Source organism: Euleptes europaea, chromosome 16 (assembly GCF_029931775.1).
Source record: "Euleptes europaea isolate rEulEur1 chromosome 16, rEulEur1.hap1, whole genome shotgun sequence".
Lineage (NCBI taxonomy): Eukaryota > Metazoa > Chordata > Lepidosauria > Squamata > Sphaerodactylidae > Euleptes > Euleptes europaea.
The window spans coordinates 35,421,288-35,438,268 of NC_079327.1; the positions used below are offsets into that span (position 1 = coordinate 35,421,288).

A 16,981-nucleotide genomic window follows, 5' to 3' on the forward strand; every position below is an offset into this window, starting at 1 on the left:
CCCCATGAGTATATCACCCATCAGAGTAATGACATGAAAATAAAATACAAATCAACAAATGCAAAGAAAAACCTGATGCAACAAGCCACCAAACACTATGCACCAAGGGAGGGAGGGGAGGGGAAAAACCATGAGGCCATTTGAGGCTAGGAGGCACAGCAGAAGGTTGATATCTGGGCCAGCTGGACACCCCTCCCAGTGAGGTCAGCCCACTGGCCAGGACCGGAAATGCCTGATTGGCCAGGGGAGGAGCAGAAAGGAGATGGAGGGAGGCCGGGGAGACTGGAAAATGCCTACACCTGTGGCCACAGTCTCCCCAGCCATTAACCAGCTGTGCCGCCAGGCCCTGGCCAGCTAACAAAGTGTTGCCTCCCTCTCTGCACCCCCTAGAGGCCCGCAAATGGGTCCCAGGTAAGTCTGGGGCCCATAAACTTCCAAAGTCTTTCCCAAATGTTCAACAGGAACAAGTTGTAGTAACTTAGCTGTTTGCAGTTATTGGTTACAGGGATCAAATACTGCAAGTTTTTCAAGAGCTTTTCTGGCTGCTGGCATGCTTCCAACGAAGTACATTTGATATTTTTGCCACAGATATTAGAAAAGCTGACTGACATGTATCATTTAACTAGTAAAAAAACTGAACTCCTAGCTACATTTGATGTTCAAGATTACAAGGCAAAAAGGGACAGGCTGGCCAGAAAGGACCATCACTATACAGCTGGGATGCCGAGGCACCTGGTTCCCAAGGGATGAGCCCATCAAGATGGAGTCAGCTTAGATAATATGCTTGTGGTCCATTATGAGCCTTCAAACACAGAAGTTTATTTAAATCACATTAATTCATCCATAGATAACCTTTTTTTAATTTGGCTGTTTCTTAACTAATTTAAATGGGTTTGGGGGCTTGGTTTTCATCACCCTCTAGCCAAATAAATTTTCACCTAGATTTGGTTTGAAACATAAGTCTGTCGTTGTGTGTTATCCTAGTAATTATTCAAATAGTGGCACAGCTGCCCTTGACCTGAAGTGACATTGAATGAAGCACACCCTTTCAGACTTGCAGCTGTTCTGACTGAAATCTTGTGGCTGGCTAGAACTCTAGTAAATAGCTGCTGGGAGCCTTGTGTACATACAGTTCTGGTTGCCTGGCTCTATTTAATGTCTATTCTCTCTGCCATCAAAATTGACATGTCAGCCATGAGCCAGAGAAAGCAAGAAACCCTGAGGTAAAACCACAAAGTCATATAAAATGCTAGAGGCCAAGCTACATGGCACTGTGTACCTCGCCCCTTCTGTTCTTGGTCTTTTGCTTGCTCTACAGCCAGCCCAATTCGAAACCCAGGCACAAATGTGTCTGCCTGCATAACCAGTGTAAAAACTCCACAAGACAACATCGTTAAAATCGTTAACTTATGATACATATTGTTACATACAAAGGACTGACATACAGCAGGTTAAAGGACAGACCTGCTCAACTTGTGATTTGTAGTAGCTGTTCTCATCTTCAAAACGTTTATCTAGACCTTAGTGGAGCATTTTGGTGGGCTACATTTAGCTTGATGGATCTGAAGTGGCATTCTAGATCAAGTCATAGATTCTTGGCCTAAGTAATGAACCAAAGTGCAGAAACAGCATCTTTACATGGTTCCCCAAGACTTTCAGATCTCATGTTTGGCTCCTAAGGGGAAATGTTCTGGAAACATTTCTCCAGAGCACTGGCTTCGAACAACTGCCACAATGTGTGAGCAGAACACTACACAGTTAAGACATGCAACATCTCCATATCAGCTACCTCCAGAACTGTGCACCATGTTTGTGGAGGCTCTCTACATGCTCAGAATGATCTACCACATAACTTGGCTATTATCACATGGAATCAACAGCTTCTCACATGGGAGCAGAAGAGTATAGCATTAGGGCTGTCCCTGAAGTATTGCTGGGCTACATTATTGCCCCCATATATTATTGGTAAAAAAAAATCATACATAATTTTAAAAAATCACAAACGAAACAAAATATCTGATACTAAAAATATTTACAGCTTCCTAGCAATAGCCCCTCCTCTCAGCCCTAAATCAATGAAAAATAATGCTTTAAGACAAATCAGTTTCATGACTTATTCATATTCAGCACATTGTATATTAATAATTTACGTGTGTTCCACTAGACCTACTGCATATATGTCAATGAATGCCTTAAGCAACCACGTAAAGTTAAAATACAAGTTGATCCAGATTGTCAAAATATAGTCACATACACCAATTGACCCTAAACACTTCTTGAAAACCACTTAATGGGAACCTGATGGATTATTTGAAAGATGTCCTCAAGCTAAAAGCAAATACCCTTGTTTCTGTGGTTTTGCTTACTACAGTAATGACAAGTATCTCCACATAATGATCCATATGACCTTTACTGCTTGACTATAAAGCATTTAGCAAAACATGTTTACTCAGAAACAGGGATCACTAGAAAGGCTCTCTGTTTTTACAAGATAATGTTTTTCTTCTTGGGAGGGCTTATGGAAAGACTCCCATGGAGACTTATGAAAAAGGTTACAGCAGAATGCAATATCTGCACAGATTTTATTATTTGTTGAGCAGGGGCCTTCAAGCAGAGACTAGCAGCTATCTAGTATACTATCCTATCTCTTGTAAAAAAAATGTTCACTGATAATCAATAATCAATTACAATGTAATAGTTTCCATGTAAATATCTCTATAGAAATCATTCTAAAAATACATTTGTTTAAGGTAACTAAGGCATTAGCACAGAACAAAATGTGATCCTATTCAGTTAATTTCAATGCAATCTGGAAAACACTTTCCTGGGAGTAATCCCCATTGAGCATTCAGATTTTGAGTAAATCTCCTTAAGATTCATCCCATTGTCTGCTAAACATAGATGATAGATAACAAACCAGAAATTAACATTATGGTTGTCCTCAGTGAATCTGAACTCAATCGCTCAGAAATCACTTTGTGGATGCCATGGCCACGCTGTGAATTTTATTGTAGAGGATGAAACCTACAAAAGCTCATGGCACAATTAATGGTTAAGTCTTTAAGAAGTCTAACTTTTCTGCTGCCCAATTAATACATTTTTCACATATAAGAAACTTTACAAATCATTAAGTTATCATGTTTAATAAACCCTTTTATTACGAAACTCCAGCGTAACAAACAAAAACAATCAACGTGATAGTAGAAACAGAACAAAGGAAAGACAAATACTTATTGCTAGCCCAAAAACAGGGTGTCTCTAGAAAAGATAAATGTACTGTCAAAATCCTATCACTTTCCCTGGTGAAGGGCATTCAGGAAGGGTGATGTGGTAAATGTGTCAGTATTAGCATGGGACAACTTTCCATTACCCACTGATCCATTTAGGAGTCATGTTGAATGAACAAATGAATGTATGAAAGAAATGGTATCGTTCATGTTGTGAGGCCATAGGAACCAAAAGGCATCATATTAAAATATTGGTAATTGTACATATCTCATGCTGTGCTGCAGATTTAATTCTAAATGCTGTTGTGCGCAATCCAGTATACATCTACAGGTGACAGTTTTTCATGAAGGGGTATGATAGATTCATCTCTTGTTTGCCTTTATCTTCCTCTGCCCTGGTCTTCCTTGGTGGTCTCCCACCCAAGTACTAGCCAAGGCCAGCCCTGCTTACCTTCTGTAACCATCTGTCAGCTAAATCTGAGGATACTTAAATCTGGTGATAGGAGCTGTGAACAGGCAAGAGAGCTCTTTCTACAAACCTGAAAAATGTCCCAGTCACAACTGGGCCACAGTTTTCTTATACAGAGGCTGCCGGAGTGGGGGAAGCTTAAGATAAAGGGGCAGACAAAGGTAGGTTAGCTCTTGGGTAGGAAGGAAATAGGGCTGCCAACTCCAGGTTAGGAAATTTGTGGAGAATTGGGAGGTGGAGCCTGTGGAGGATGGGTTTTGAGTGGGAAGGGACAGAGGGGTACAATGCCATAGACTCCACCCTCCAAAGCAGCCATTTCCTCTAAAGGAACTAGGGGTGCTAACCTCCTGGGATGGCTGGAGATCACCCAGAATTGCAACTGCTCTTTAGATGACAGAGATCAGTTCCCCTTGAGATAAATGGTTGCTTTAGAGGATGGATTCTATGGCATTATACCATGCTGTGGTCACTTTCCAAACCTCATCCTCCCAACAGTTCATCCCCAAATCTCCAGGAATCTCCCAACCTGGGCAACCCTAAGGGAGAATTAATCTCTGTAGTTGAGAAAACTGTTGTGATTCCCGGAGATCTCCAGGCCCCACCTGGAAGCTGGCAACCCTATAAGGAGAGAAGGAAGCAGGAAAAGGGGAGACGTTATGGGGGCTTTCAGGAAAGGAAAAGAGGAAGTAGTGGGGGGGGAAATGAGATGTCGCCTGCAAGTCCTTGTGGGTTCCCAGTTGAGAAGGTATCTTTTTCAACTACTATTATTCCCACTAGAGATTTATAGCCCATTCTTGAGAGCTGCAGTGGCCAGGGACAGCATGGCTGCGGTGGTGCCGTGGCGCTTCCAAAGAGGATTGGCTGCTGCAGCAAGGGGCTTTTTAAAACAGGGGCTTTTTTTAAAAGTCAAATTTAAATGATGTACAGTAGCTAGTTTTATTCTTATTGATTGTACTTAGTATGCCAATAAAGGTATTGAAATTGAAATTGAAAAGTCACATTTAAGAAAAGGGGGGGAAGCTCCATCAAAAACAGCAATACTGCACCAGCAAAAAGCTGGCGTAGCACCACTGTTGTTTAAGTGGGTGTTCCTGGGCTGAAAGGGGTTAGGAAGCTGCCTACCCGCAGCTTCGTCCCCTGGAATGCCCCAAGAACACCTCCCAGGACACCGGCATGAGGACTTGCACGAGCAGGACACCAGCGGGAGGCTGAGCCAGCATCCAAGGGCTGCGCTGCCACAGCTGTCCAGGGGGGCCAGCACAAGTGGCACTACACCGGCGTCCATGCCAGTTTGCACAGCGCAAGTGGCCCAGCATAAGGGTCACATTGCCTCGACCCCCAGTCTCAGGAATGCACTGTTAGACTAGTAGCCAGGGGTCCCCAAATGTGGGACCCACGGGCACCATGGCACACACCAACACCTTCCCTGGTGCCTGCCAAGTATTTGTTGTAAGTGATGGGGCCAGGTGGGGCTTTAGCTCAGCTAGGCTTCTGAATGCCCTCTGGAGATTTGATTGGCTGTACAGATTTTTTTTAATGTTATTTTGGCATCCAGATTATTAACTAGATTAAGCTTTTTTGATCATCTCTCCCCAGTGTTGAAAGATTTGGAAAGGTTGTCAGTATGCTTCTGTGCACATTCTGGTTATGGGTATCGACCTATAGAGTTCTAAAAGATGTCTGGAATCATTGTACTTTAAGACCACCTTTTTGTATGTGAACTTGACTAGTCTTCAGATTTGTCATCTGAACCTCTTCTCAGGGTCCCCTGACATCAAGCAGGTGGAAACCAGCCAGAGGGCCTTTTATGAAGGTTCTTCACAGGCATATAAATGAGATTCCTATTGTAAATTATGTGAGGCATCCAGCTAAGTTATTTCCCCCCCTTGGCTTTTACTATTGATTCTTGCTTTGCTGTCCTATTATATTTTAATCTTCTATGAATTTTCTACTTGTTTTATTTGTTTTTAATGTTGATTTTTCTGTACAGCACTTGGTAGACCTTGATTGCACAATCTGCTTTAATGTTTTCGAAATAAAAATTCAATGAATAAAAAGGGTTGAAGTTGTCTAACTATTATGGCTTTTCCTCTAAAAAAAACTCTGGGACATTTTATTTTCCTGAAAGAGCTGAGCATTATTTTAATCAGCTTTTTCACAGAATTATAACTCCTACAATCAAATCATTGAATATCAAACATGACAGTGAAGTATGCCTGAATCTATTTTAACTCTGCAATACAGACACATCTTGTCACAGATGAAGATTTTCCTAGAGGAAAGGAAAATAACTCCAATTAATCTGAACAGTGTAGATTTATAGTGCAGAACTCAAGAAATAACGCCATTATTTGTGCCATTGAAGTTGAATTATGTCCCATCATCATTCTTTCGATTTTAAATACCAGATAGACCTGCTACTATATTTGTTTTGGTTAATATCACAAAAGAAATTTCATTCTACAAAGGCAAATTAAAACAACTATAAAATGTACCTGAAAAATTCCATGAAAGAGAAGCCATAACCATGTTGCTCAGCAATTCCCGCACAGACAACATTTGCAGATGCTCCAATCAATGTCCCATTACCTGCAATTCAAAAAACAAATTCCAAGTGATATTTATGCTTTTGCTTTTTGCCACTCTATTAGATCAGCTTGCAGAAATTACACAAATGGAGGGGAAAATCAATCATTTTACATTCGCCTGAAAAAAAACCAGCCTGAACACAATAACCTTCCTGCCTATAAATAGCTGGACATTTTCAAAGACAGACCAATCTCTGCCCTCTTATTTTCTGTGTGAAAAGGGAAGAAATATAGCACTACGTTGTCAAAATGACACTTTCCACCTGTACTCAGAGAATTTTGCTGATTATTTGTTTCATATACAAAAAGGTGCCAGAAAGCCAAAATGAAACCAAGATGAGTAAGCGTAGAAGGAGGCGGATAATGTGCTGGTGAGTGAACCTATTGGTGAGTGCACAATGAAAATTGATGAGTTTTTATTTTCTGGCATGCAAGACCAATACAAGTTGCTTACAGTTTGAATGTATCCTTCACCCCTAAAATGCAAAAGACTAGCATATGTATGGTTCAGAATAGGACTTTCTATATTTAGAATATTTGAAAACAGATCATTCGTGTATATGTATAGTATGTACATTTCAATCCTACACACATGTGTACCATAAACACAGATCTCTGAATGAATAACGTGGCTGATCCACCCAGCTTCATTGTCTGTCAGGAACAATTCACATGAGCTACTGAAAGACTGCTTCACAGAACTAAAACATACAAAAGCCAGTCTATAAAGAAAACTGTGGGACTCCTGCATCAAATTTGTCAGCTGTGGTGATCCATATTTGTTTTTGTGATATATGAAAATGTTCCAACCCCAAAAGAACCCCTTCAATACCCAATTCTATTGCTTAGTTGAATTCTTAATTCTATTATTGCACCGTAGTTTGATGGAACCCACCGGGTCAGCTCCCCTCACAATGCAATATCCCAGCCGGCTGCACTTCAATCTGAATAGTAAAAATGTGGCCAAGTCTGGACATCAGTGGAGTACATGCACTGGTTCCCTGTGACTTTAAACGATGATTACATGTCATATCCTTTGTATAAACTATGTTCTTTACATGGGGCTGGGCACACATATATATTATTGGAAAAGGAAGACCACAGTGTAGAAATCATGGCAACTGTTACTAGTTTTAAGGTATGATTGTTTTAAGGGCCAAGTCTGAACTAGATCCAAATTAGCATAACAAAGCCTCAACTTTTTTTTCAAATGAAAAGCAGCCTCTACAGACTGTGACTCTGAACAAAAGCACAGCAGAGGGAGGACTGTTTAACCCTTTTCCTGCTCAGAACTTCAGACTCACACACTTCACTAGTTTTCATCCTGTGGAGCTCCAGATGCCTGGTTTCAAAGACTGCTGTTGGGAGGAGGGACCTGAGCATCCCCTCTCCTAGAGATCCCAAAGGAAATTTTGGAAAAACAAATCACATAATAGAAAATGGAAACCGTCCTAATGCCCATTTACAGTACCCATATATAGCATCCTCTCCTTATTGTTCCTATCAGTGAAATTGGGTGTCATTTGTGCACTGCTTTGATTTTTAAAAAATGGCTTTTGATTAGGGTTGCCAGGCCCCTCTTCGCCACCGGTGGGAGGGTTTTGGGGCAGAGCCTGAGGAGGGTGGGGTTTGGGGAGGGGAGGGACTTCAATGCCATAGAGTCCAGTTGCCAAAGCGGCCATTTTCTCCAGGTGAACAGATCTCTATCGGCTGGAGATCAGTCATAATAGCGGGAGATCTCCAGCTATTACCTGGAGGTTGGCAACCCTACTTTTGATGTGGGTGAAAGCAACTCCACAGAGAACTGGAATGAGACCTGCAGCATGCCAAAACCCTGACACGGACAAGGGTGACTTGGACCAGAAACCTGCAGTTTATAGCATAGGAGACCTGGAAAGACAGGCAGCAACAGCATTTCATTTTGCAAAAGATCATGACTGAAATATTATGGCCAACAAAAGTTTGGCCATGGCAGGCTGTATTTGTGAAAAGCCGTGACAGTTTCTGAATGGCACTAATCCCAGTAGTAATTGAAAACTGATTACATCCAATTTGAGCTTTTCTCCATCCTCTATAACCTCTGTCAAGAATGTGAACATTGCTTCCTTGTAAACTGAAGAAAAGCATCTCAAGTTGAAACATTCTGCCCATTGTTCTACTAGGAATTTGTGAGATCAATTAAAGAAACGTTAGCTTGTTCGAAAGAAGTGAAGCCTGGCCTATTCAAAATGCATGATCTATCTGAGATAACTATATCTGGACCATTGAATGGGTTAGTTCAGCTGAAGCCTTCCTGGACTGTAACTAAAGAGAGCCAGCTTAGTGTTGTGGTTAAGAGTGGTGGTTTGGAGTGGTGATGGACTCTGATCTGGAGAACCGGGATCGATTCACCACTCCTACACATGAGTGGCGGACACTAATCTGGTGAACTGGATTTGTTTCCCCACTCCTACACATGAAGCCAGCTGGGCTAGTCATACTCTCTCAGCCCCACCTACCTCTCAGGGTGTCTGTTGTAGGGATAGGAAGGTGATTGTAAGGGTTTGATTCTTCCTTAAGTGGTAGAGAAAGTCAGCCTATAAAAAACCAATCTCTTTTTAAAACTAGCAGATTTCTGGGCATGAGACTGCAGTGGAGAGTTGGGATGGAGGCTACCTTAAAAGTACCTTTTTGCTTAAGGTACGGAACTGAGTTTGTGTGGAAAGTATCACTGCTCTCCAGACTTTCAAAAAGACTACCAAGGCATGCTACTAATGTGATAATTATATGCACACTGATAAAACTACAAAACAGTAGTTTGTACTTACCAATGTATTAAAGTGTGTGTGGGGGGGGTTTGATTTGCCAGTGTATAGGAGTACTTCAGTTAAAAAAATGAATCTTGAGGCGATCACACATGCACACACACACACATTTCTTGTGCAGAGTTACATCAATGTACATGTGTGTATCAGGATTCCAGAACAGGAGAATAGGCAGCAACTACCTGAAGGATCTGAAAGTTCAAGCAACATTGACCTGCTCCACTTCCAGAATTCTGATCATTGAGCAATCTGCACTGGCTCAACAAAGGGTTTATTCATGTCCCGGCAATTTTACTTGCCTCCTAAGAGTCCCCAGAATGTTTAAATCACACAAGTCGCTAGAACATGTGCCAAAGTAATTAACTGGCCCAATGCAAGAATGGAGCAGAACTGTCCATAAAGTAAGGTAAAGGAGTTTTCTTATCATGGATCAGGAACAGGCACTTCAGTTTCAGGAACTGGAAAGACACCCCTCCTTGGATTTCGTTAACAGAGCAGGAAATATTTCTTTCATGAATTAAGTAACAGTGTTTGTAATGTATAAATAAGGCAATATTTTGCTTTTTTCACAAAGGAAGCAATTTCACAAATGCAGCCCAGCACATTTAATGTATGCTTCCCTCAGGAGAAAACTTGCTTCTGGATTGCAGCTGTCTTCTTTGGCACAAGTGGCAGAAAAACTACCCCAACAAGAGTCTGATTTTCTATCGAAACAGGACTGGGCATATGAAGAAAAATGAAGGAACAAACAAGCCTCCTGAAGTGATAACGTACAGGCACTGGCTGCCATGGCAGCTGAAGGAAGCTGAGGTGGTTAGCAGGGGCTCAGTGAGCAAAAACAAGCCATTTTAAAATGCCCCCTCTGTGCTCAGATCTTCTTGCTTATCTGTTGGAGGTACAGCTGTGCAAATAAAGAATCGAAATTAAAAGGGTGTAGGTAATAAACCAAAGCAGAGACTACAAACATATTTATATCATTAACATCCTGGGATAGTACCGTCACTAAACAATCTATAACTGTCAGTGTGGTGTAGAGTATTGGTTAGGAGCAGTGGACTCTAATCTGGAGAACCAGGTTTGATTCCCCACTCCTCCACATGATGCCAGCTGGGTGACCTTGGGCTAGTCACAGTTCTCTTAAAACTATCTCAGCCTCACCTACCTCACAAGGTGTCTGTTATGGGGAGAGGAAGGGAAGGAGATTGTAAGCCGGTTTGATTCTCCTTAAAAGGTATAGAAAATTGGCGAAAAAAACCAACTCTTCTTCCTACTGTTTCTTACAAATTACATTATTCTCTCCTACAAGCCCCCTGACCTGGATGGCCCAGGCTAGCCTAATCTTGTCAGATCTCAGAAGCTAAGCAGGCTTGGCCCTGTTTAGTACTTGGATGGGAGACCACCAAGGAATACCAGGGTCGCTATGCAGAGGAAGGCAATGGCAAAACACCTCTGTTAATCTCTTGCCTTGAAAACCCTACTGGATAGCCATAAATCAGCTGTGACTTGACAGCACTTTACAGCACTTTACACACACACATACACAAACTACTGGCAGAGTGTTGTGCATCTTGATTAGGCAACAAAAATGTCTCAGAGTTGTTTTCTTAGCAAGTTTTGTTTGTTGTGATTTATTCATAGCCAATATTTGTGAAATATAGAACAGAATAATCAGCATAAAGATGAATTAAAGAGAGAACAGATGGCTGTTCTACATTGTTCTTGTAGAACTTCTTGAATAATAAAATTTGGCAGGATGTAAATCCCCTAGTCAAAAACACCAAGAGTGAGACCCAACAAACCAAACCATTTAAGACTTTCCAGGAATAAATTTAATTTAAAATTCTGCACTCTTCAGGCTGAGGGTATACTTCCAACTGACTCTATGTAAACATTCTTGAGGTACCATCTATGCTCCTAGGCATGATTATGTGCCTTTAACAACTGCATGTCATCCTGTTAAGTCTTTGCTTGTAGGACAGCTATTGCGAGATAATTTAACCACAACAGCTGACCATGAATAGGTTCGTTGATATACTTACAACATGAAACCTACGACCATGTCTTGGATGTTATCTTTAGCCTCACCATTATATTATTTAATCATATGAGACATTTATTAGCCAACTTTCTACCTTGCAGAACCCAAGGCGGCTTTCAATGTAAATAAACCAACAAAAAACTAAAAGACCACAATATTAGTAACATTTCTTTCTTCAAGAAGATTTTGTTAAGCTTTTCTCTTATACTGTTGAAGCATTTTCAGTTAATTTTTATGAGAAAGTATTCTAATGGTTTAAAAAAATCTGAAATGTGGTGATGTGTACTTGTGGGGGGCCTCTGAGCCTGGCCCCCCATTCCCCACTGCTGCTCAACAGAGTTGCATAGGGGGAATGGAGATTCGGCATTCCACCGGTGCACATTGTCACTTCCAGCATGAAGTGACAGCATTGTGTTAGCACCACATTCTATGAGCACTGTCCTGAACCAATGATGCCACTTCTGGATTTGTACCAGGACTGAAGTCAGAAACCTTACCAAACAGCATGTCTCCACCCCACAAATTTTCCCACCTACATACCAGCTGGGACTGACAGCCCTGTGTGTACTGCCTCTTCAATTTTATTAGTTTCCAGATAGTAGGAAAATCTTTCTACTAGGGCTGTCGATTCGGTTCATCCAAACCGAAAAAACAGCTGAATTTTCCCCAATTCGGGGGTGTTCAGTTTGGATGGAACCGAATTCAAAAAAGGCGGGAAAACGACGAGCCAAATTGGGCATTTTTGGAGGTAGACGTCCCAAACATTCAGGGTAGCTTGAGGGGACCCTTCTTGCAAGAACCCCCATGTTTTGTGAAGATTGGATCAGAGGGTCCTGAGATATGGGGCCCAGAAGGGGTCGCCCCACCCATCTGCCCGGCCAGGGGTCTGGCTGCCTCGGCAGTTGGGCCGTACCATTACCCCGGCCCGGTGGAATAAAGCCATTAAAAGGGATGTACTAAAAGGAATGACAAGTCAGCCCATTGGAAACAATGGGAGAGGCTGCCCAGCCCATTGAAGATAATGGGAGAGGGGAATGTCGGTTGACTTACATTGACTCCACTGAAAATACATTACAGGGGATGCACTAAAACGAATGACAGGCTAGCCAATTAGAAACAACAGGAGCGGCTGCACAGCCCATTGGAAACAATAGCAGCCAGCCAGAAAGAGACTCACTGACCCACAGTTAACTCCAGACGAAGTTGGCAACCGATGAAAACGGGAGAAAGCACAGTCCCACACAGAGACAGTCAAACCCACCCCACTTTGGCTTCCCCCCTCACACGCACACACAGAATCTGCTCCCCCTTCCACACACACAGGAAAAAAGTTATAGATAAAAGCCCCAAAATGGGTCAAACTGTGGATGTCTTCTGTTCCAGCAGAAGCAGGGCAGCAGCAGCTGCTCAGGATCTCTCACGACTCCTGGCCATTTATGCATGGGAGGTTTTGCCTTGGATTTGCCGCTCTGTAGAGATGCACATTCAGAATCGCCTGATCCCATTCATCCCAATGGGCAGTTGGGGGGGACCCCATATCTCGTGACCCTCTGATCCAATCTTAACGAAACTTGGGAGTTCTTGCAAGATGGGTCCCCTCAAGCTACCCTGAAAGTTTGGTATGTCTACCTCCAAAAATGCCCCCCCAAATGTGTTTTTAATGGCTTTATTTGGCCAAAAATTTTCCCGAACTTGGAATTCCACAGATCCGAATCGGGGGAGTTTGGACTTCGGCATTTCCTGAATTAAACAAGCCAAATTTTGCCGAATCCGAATTTTACAAAAAAAAAATTTCAACAGCCTTACTTTCTACAGAACAGTCCCAAGATGCTGCTTGACTAAGTTATTCTATATGGCCCAATGCAGCCATTTTCTCTATTGACCCAGCAGCAATATGGAAAGGAACAGAAAGAGCTGGCCTGATTATCCTCACAGCATCAGGGTGCTTTAGTAGCAGGTGAAACTCAACCTCATTGCCAAATACGGTATTGTAGAGTAACTGCCAGCTTCTTTTAATTAAATGGTTTGTTTCTAACGACATAGCACTGGTATGTGACATCACTTCTGGCGAAAACCTGGAAGCAGCATCATTTTGTCAGGGTGACCCTATAGGATTCACCCAAAACTCTATGGTTTAACCCTGTACAGTATTGTGCACTCAACTGGTGCTGCAGCATATTCCCAAGAATAAATGTTAGCAGTAAGAGGATCATGTGATAGTATACTAAGATTAAGTTTCACAAGAAGTTGAATCCAAAATTTCCACCAAGTTGAAGCAATTTCAAGAAATTAACCAACACAAACAGACAACATACTTCCAGATCCCAAAACACCATGGAAATCAGTTCCTACTGGGGTCCAGCTGGGGTCAGAACATAATAGATGAGCAACGGCACAAGAAAACATGGGCTATATAGCAGGAAATAAGACAGGAAACAGAAACAGGTGTGAAAAATAATATGCCTTGAAAGCAACAGAAGTCTGGGAACAGCCCTGTTGCACAGGCAAGATCTTGCCTAAGACCACCGAATAAGTCCGTCACTAAAATATGAAGGCCAGGTCAGCCACTTTGGCAGTCAACTTCCCAGCCTCAATTATGCAGCTGGCATTGACATGGGAGACCATTTGGATAAGTCTCCACTCTCTCCAGTCCTATTTTGGACCGATGCTAGACTAATATGTTATGTGAACCAGTCTTTCCTATTCACAGCTCACGCTTTTAACCATAGCATTATACTAGATCCAAAACCAAAGAATACATCTATCTAGTAGGGCTTATGCCCAGAAAAATGTGGGCTGTCAGGAGTTAAAATCAAAGGAACACTATTTAAGTCAGGGATGTCAAACTCATTTGTTACAAGGGCCGGATATGACATAAATGTCACTTGGTCGGGCCGGGCCATGTGTACCATAAAATTTAATTCCAGGTACCAGAGATGCAAACTTTATAGAAGTCACAGACAAAGCCAATTAATGATATTATTTTTCACTTTACTTTTTACTTAAAATATGAACATGCTTAAAACAATGACAATCTTTCTTTTATTTAACAGTCTTTAATAACTGACACCTCAGGACTGTTTCAGGGGGTGAATAAGAGCCCTCAAGGGGCCTGATTCGACCCTCAGGCCTTATGTTTGACTCCCTTGATTTAAGTTGTTTGACCAAGACAGGGTCAGCAACTGGTTCATAAGGACGTCTGAGCGTATAGAGTACGTCTTGGTATTGAAATTGGAAGATAGCTTTGAGGGAAAGAAAGTTCTCAAAACCAGGTAGAGGGAAGTCAACTCAAGTGTATTGAGGGATCCCTAAAGGGTTGAGATGAATTATTCTCTAGAGTTCAGATTGAACCCAGTCCAGTCTAAGGAATAAACTGGTGAAGTGATTAATGTAGTTCCTTCCTCCAGAAAACTGAAGCAACCTTTGGTTTTAAGTAAACTCGTGTGAAATCTGAACAAGTAACTGATAAACTAAAGCAAGACTTTCAGTGAAAACAAGTATCCAGCCTTTTGAAGTGAATCTGAAAACAACCAATCCACTCTTGTACATATATTTAAGTGTGAAGTGCCTACTCTTTATTGGTTTATGGCCAACCAATTACCATTCTGAAACCAAGTTTGCCTGTTTAAATCCTCATCCTACATTGCTGTTATTATTAAAATCTGTTGTTTGTGTGCCATCAATTTCTGACAGACATAATTTCGTTGAAAGATCATTCTCCCCCTCTATGTGTGACAATTACAAATACAATCCGTATGTTTTTCTATGACATTTTCCACTACAATTATTGATGTAGGTTTTTAAAGGAACACTTGAAACATATAAAATTATTATCCCTTACCTCCGAGACAAGCACCCATAGCCAATGAAAAGACCAGGGGCTTCACAGGTAAGTTAACATCAGGGTCTTGACTCAGGTTGAGAAGTACAGGAATCTGTAAAAACAAATCAATAAGAATGGAATAATTGTTCATATTATTGAACACTGATTTAAGCATTATTTATTTTAAAGTTCTGATGACCCTTTTGGAGCTGATTCAAATATGCATAATGGCATGCAGTGCAGGTTTTCTTTCTTTCTTTTTTTTTCTTTTTACAGAGTCTCTGTGTGAATCGAAGTTCAAATACTCTTACACCCAAACCCTTCCATTTGTGAAAAAGTCAGGGTTCCTTATGACTATTTACTGGGATCTCAAAAACGTCAAACTTACGTGATTGCTGGTTTCACATAACTTTAGGAATATGCAGTTCAGAAGTATTCAGAACTCACTAGATAATGCCATATTTGGAACCGTCAAATATTTCCAAAAACAAGTGCCATAATGTTCAATACTTTGAATCCTATTGTGTTGAGCAGAAATGCACTCCTCCGTACATTTACAGCATGGGACCCACTTACTTGATGGACTATTTCTCCCCATGTGAGCGCAAGCAATGTCCTACAATGTCAGCAGTTGGTTCTATCCCTAAGAGTGTTACAGACAGCCTCAGCCTGGGCAAGAATGTTTTCTGAATCATTTCCACCCCTTTGGAATGGACTGCCAAATGATCTGAGGGCTCCACTCTCCCTTCTACAGTTTTTGCTAATGTTCAAGGTGGAAATTTTCAGAACAGCCTCTGGCTGAATAGTAGGTTTATACTGGTTATTTTAGTATAAGCTGATGTTTTAATTATTTATAGAATATGGAATTTTAACGGTTGGGAATGGCTTTGCATTCGGGGGAAAGTGGTATAAATATATATTATATACATAAACAAGACTGTCCCAAAACTCTTTCAGAAGAGCTCAGCCTTATGAAGCTTTCTAAAGGGAAGGAAGAAAGAGGCTTTCATCACAATCTCAGGAAGGCCGTTCTGCAGATTAGGAGCTACCACAGAGAAAGCATGCACACAGCACATCACTATCCACATTGTTCTGCGAGAATGAACGTGACTTGAATAACCGAGTCGCGTGTTGTGGTTCTACCCAGGCCGGCTGCAGAGGGAAAGGAAGGGGGTTTCAGCAGGAGCGCAGGTCTCCACTCTTGCTGTCTGTCTCGCGAGCTCCCGCTCACCTCCTGCAGCTTCCCAGGTGCCGGAGAGTGATGCTACGCGCCTGGCTCCCTGGCCCTTCCCCGCGCTTATTTACAGGTGGCGGCACCCACTCACCAGCCTGTTTGGCAACCCAGTGTGCAGCTGCTGTAAAAGGCAAAATTCCATGCAGGCCATAAATAGACAAGGAATAGAGAATAAAACTGCGGATATCATACTGCCCTTGTACAAATCTATGGTTAGACCACACTTGGAATACTGTGTGCAGTTCTGGTCACCACACCTAAAAATAAAAAAATAATATAAATAGATAAATAAAAAATAAAATAAATTAGAAATAAAAACAAAAATAAAAACAAAGGATATTACAGAGCTTGAGAAGGTGCAGAAAAGAGCAACCAAAATGATTAAGGGACTAGAGCAACTGTCCTAAAGGGAGCGGTTAAGACGCTTGGGAATGTTTTGCTTGGAAAGAAGGTGGCTTCCGGGGGACTTGATAGAGGTCTTTAAATTATGCATGGTTTGGAGAGAGTGGACAGGGAGACGTTTTTTCTCCCTCTCCCATAACACCAGAATGCGAGGTCATCCGTTGAAGCTGGAGGATGACAGATTCAAAACAGATATAAGGAAGTATTTTGCACACATCGCTTAGGTAAATTGTTGAACTCCCTGCCCAAAATTCGGCGATGGCTGCCAACATGGAAGGCTTTAAGAGGGGATAGGAATATCCATGGCTACTAGTCAAAATGGCTACTGGTCATGATGCATGCCTATTATCTCCAGAATCAGAGGAGCATGCCTATTATTTAGGTGCTGTGGAACAC

At 41.8% G+C, this 16,981-nt stretch overlaps 1 protein-coding gene across 1 annotated transcript in view; it reads right to left on the reverse strand.

Moving 5' to 3' along the window:
- Positions 1–16,981, reverse strand: part of OCA2 (OCA2 melanosomal transmembrane protein) — a 189,131-nt gene that overhangs the window by 20,273 nt on the left and 151,877 nt on the right. Inside the window, exons 21-22 of the mRNA XM_056861864.1 lie at positions 14,968–15,061; positions 6,192–6,285 (exon numbers count right to left, since the gene is read on the reverse strand). Of these exons, the coding sequence (XP_056717842.1) occupies positions 6,192–6,285; positions 14,968–15,061 (188 nt within the window). The remainder of the gene's footprint in view (positions 1–6,191; positions 6,286–14,967; positions 15,062–16,981) is intronic.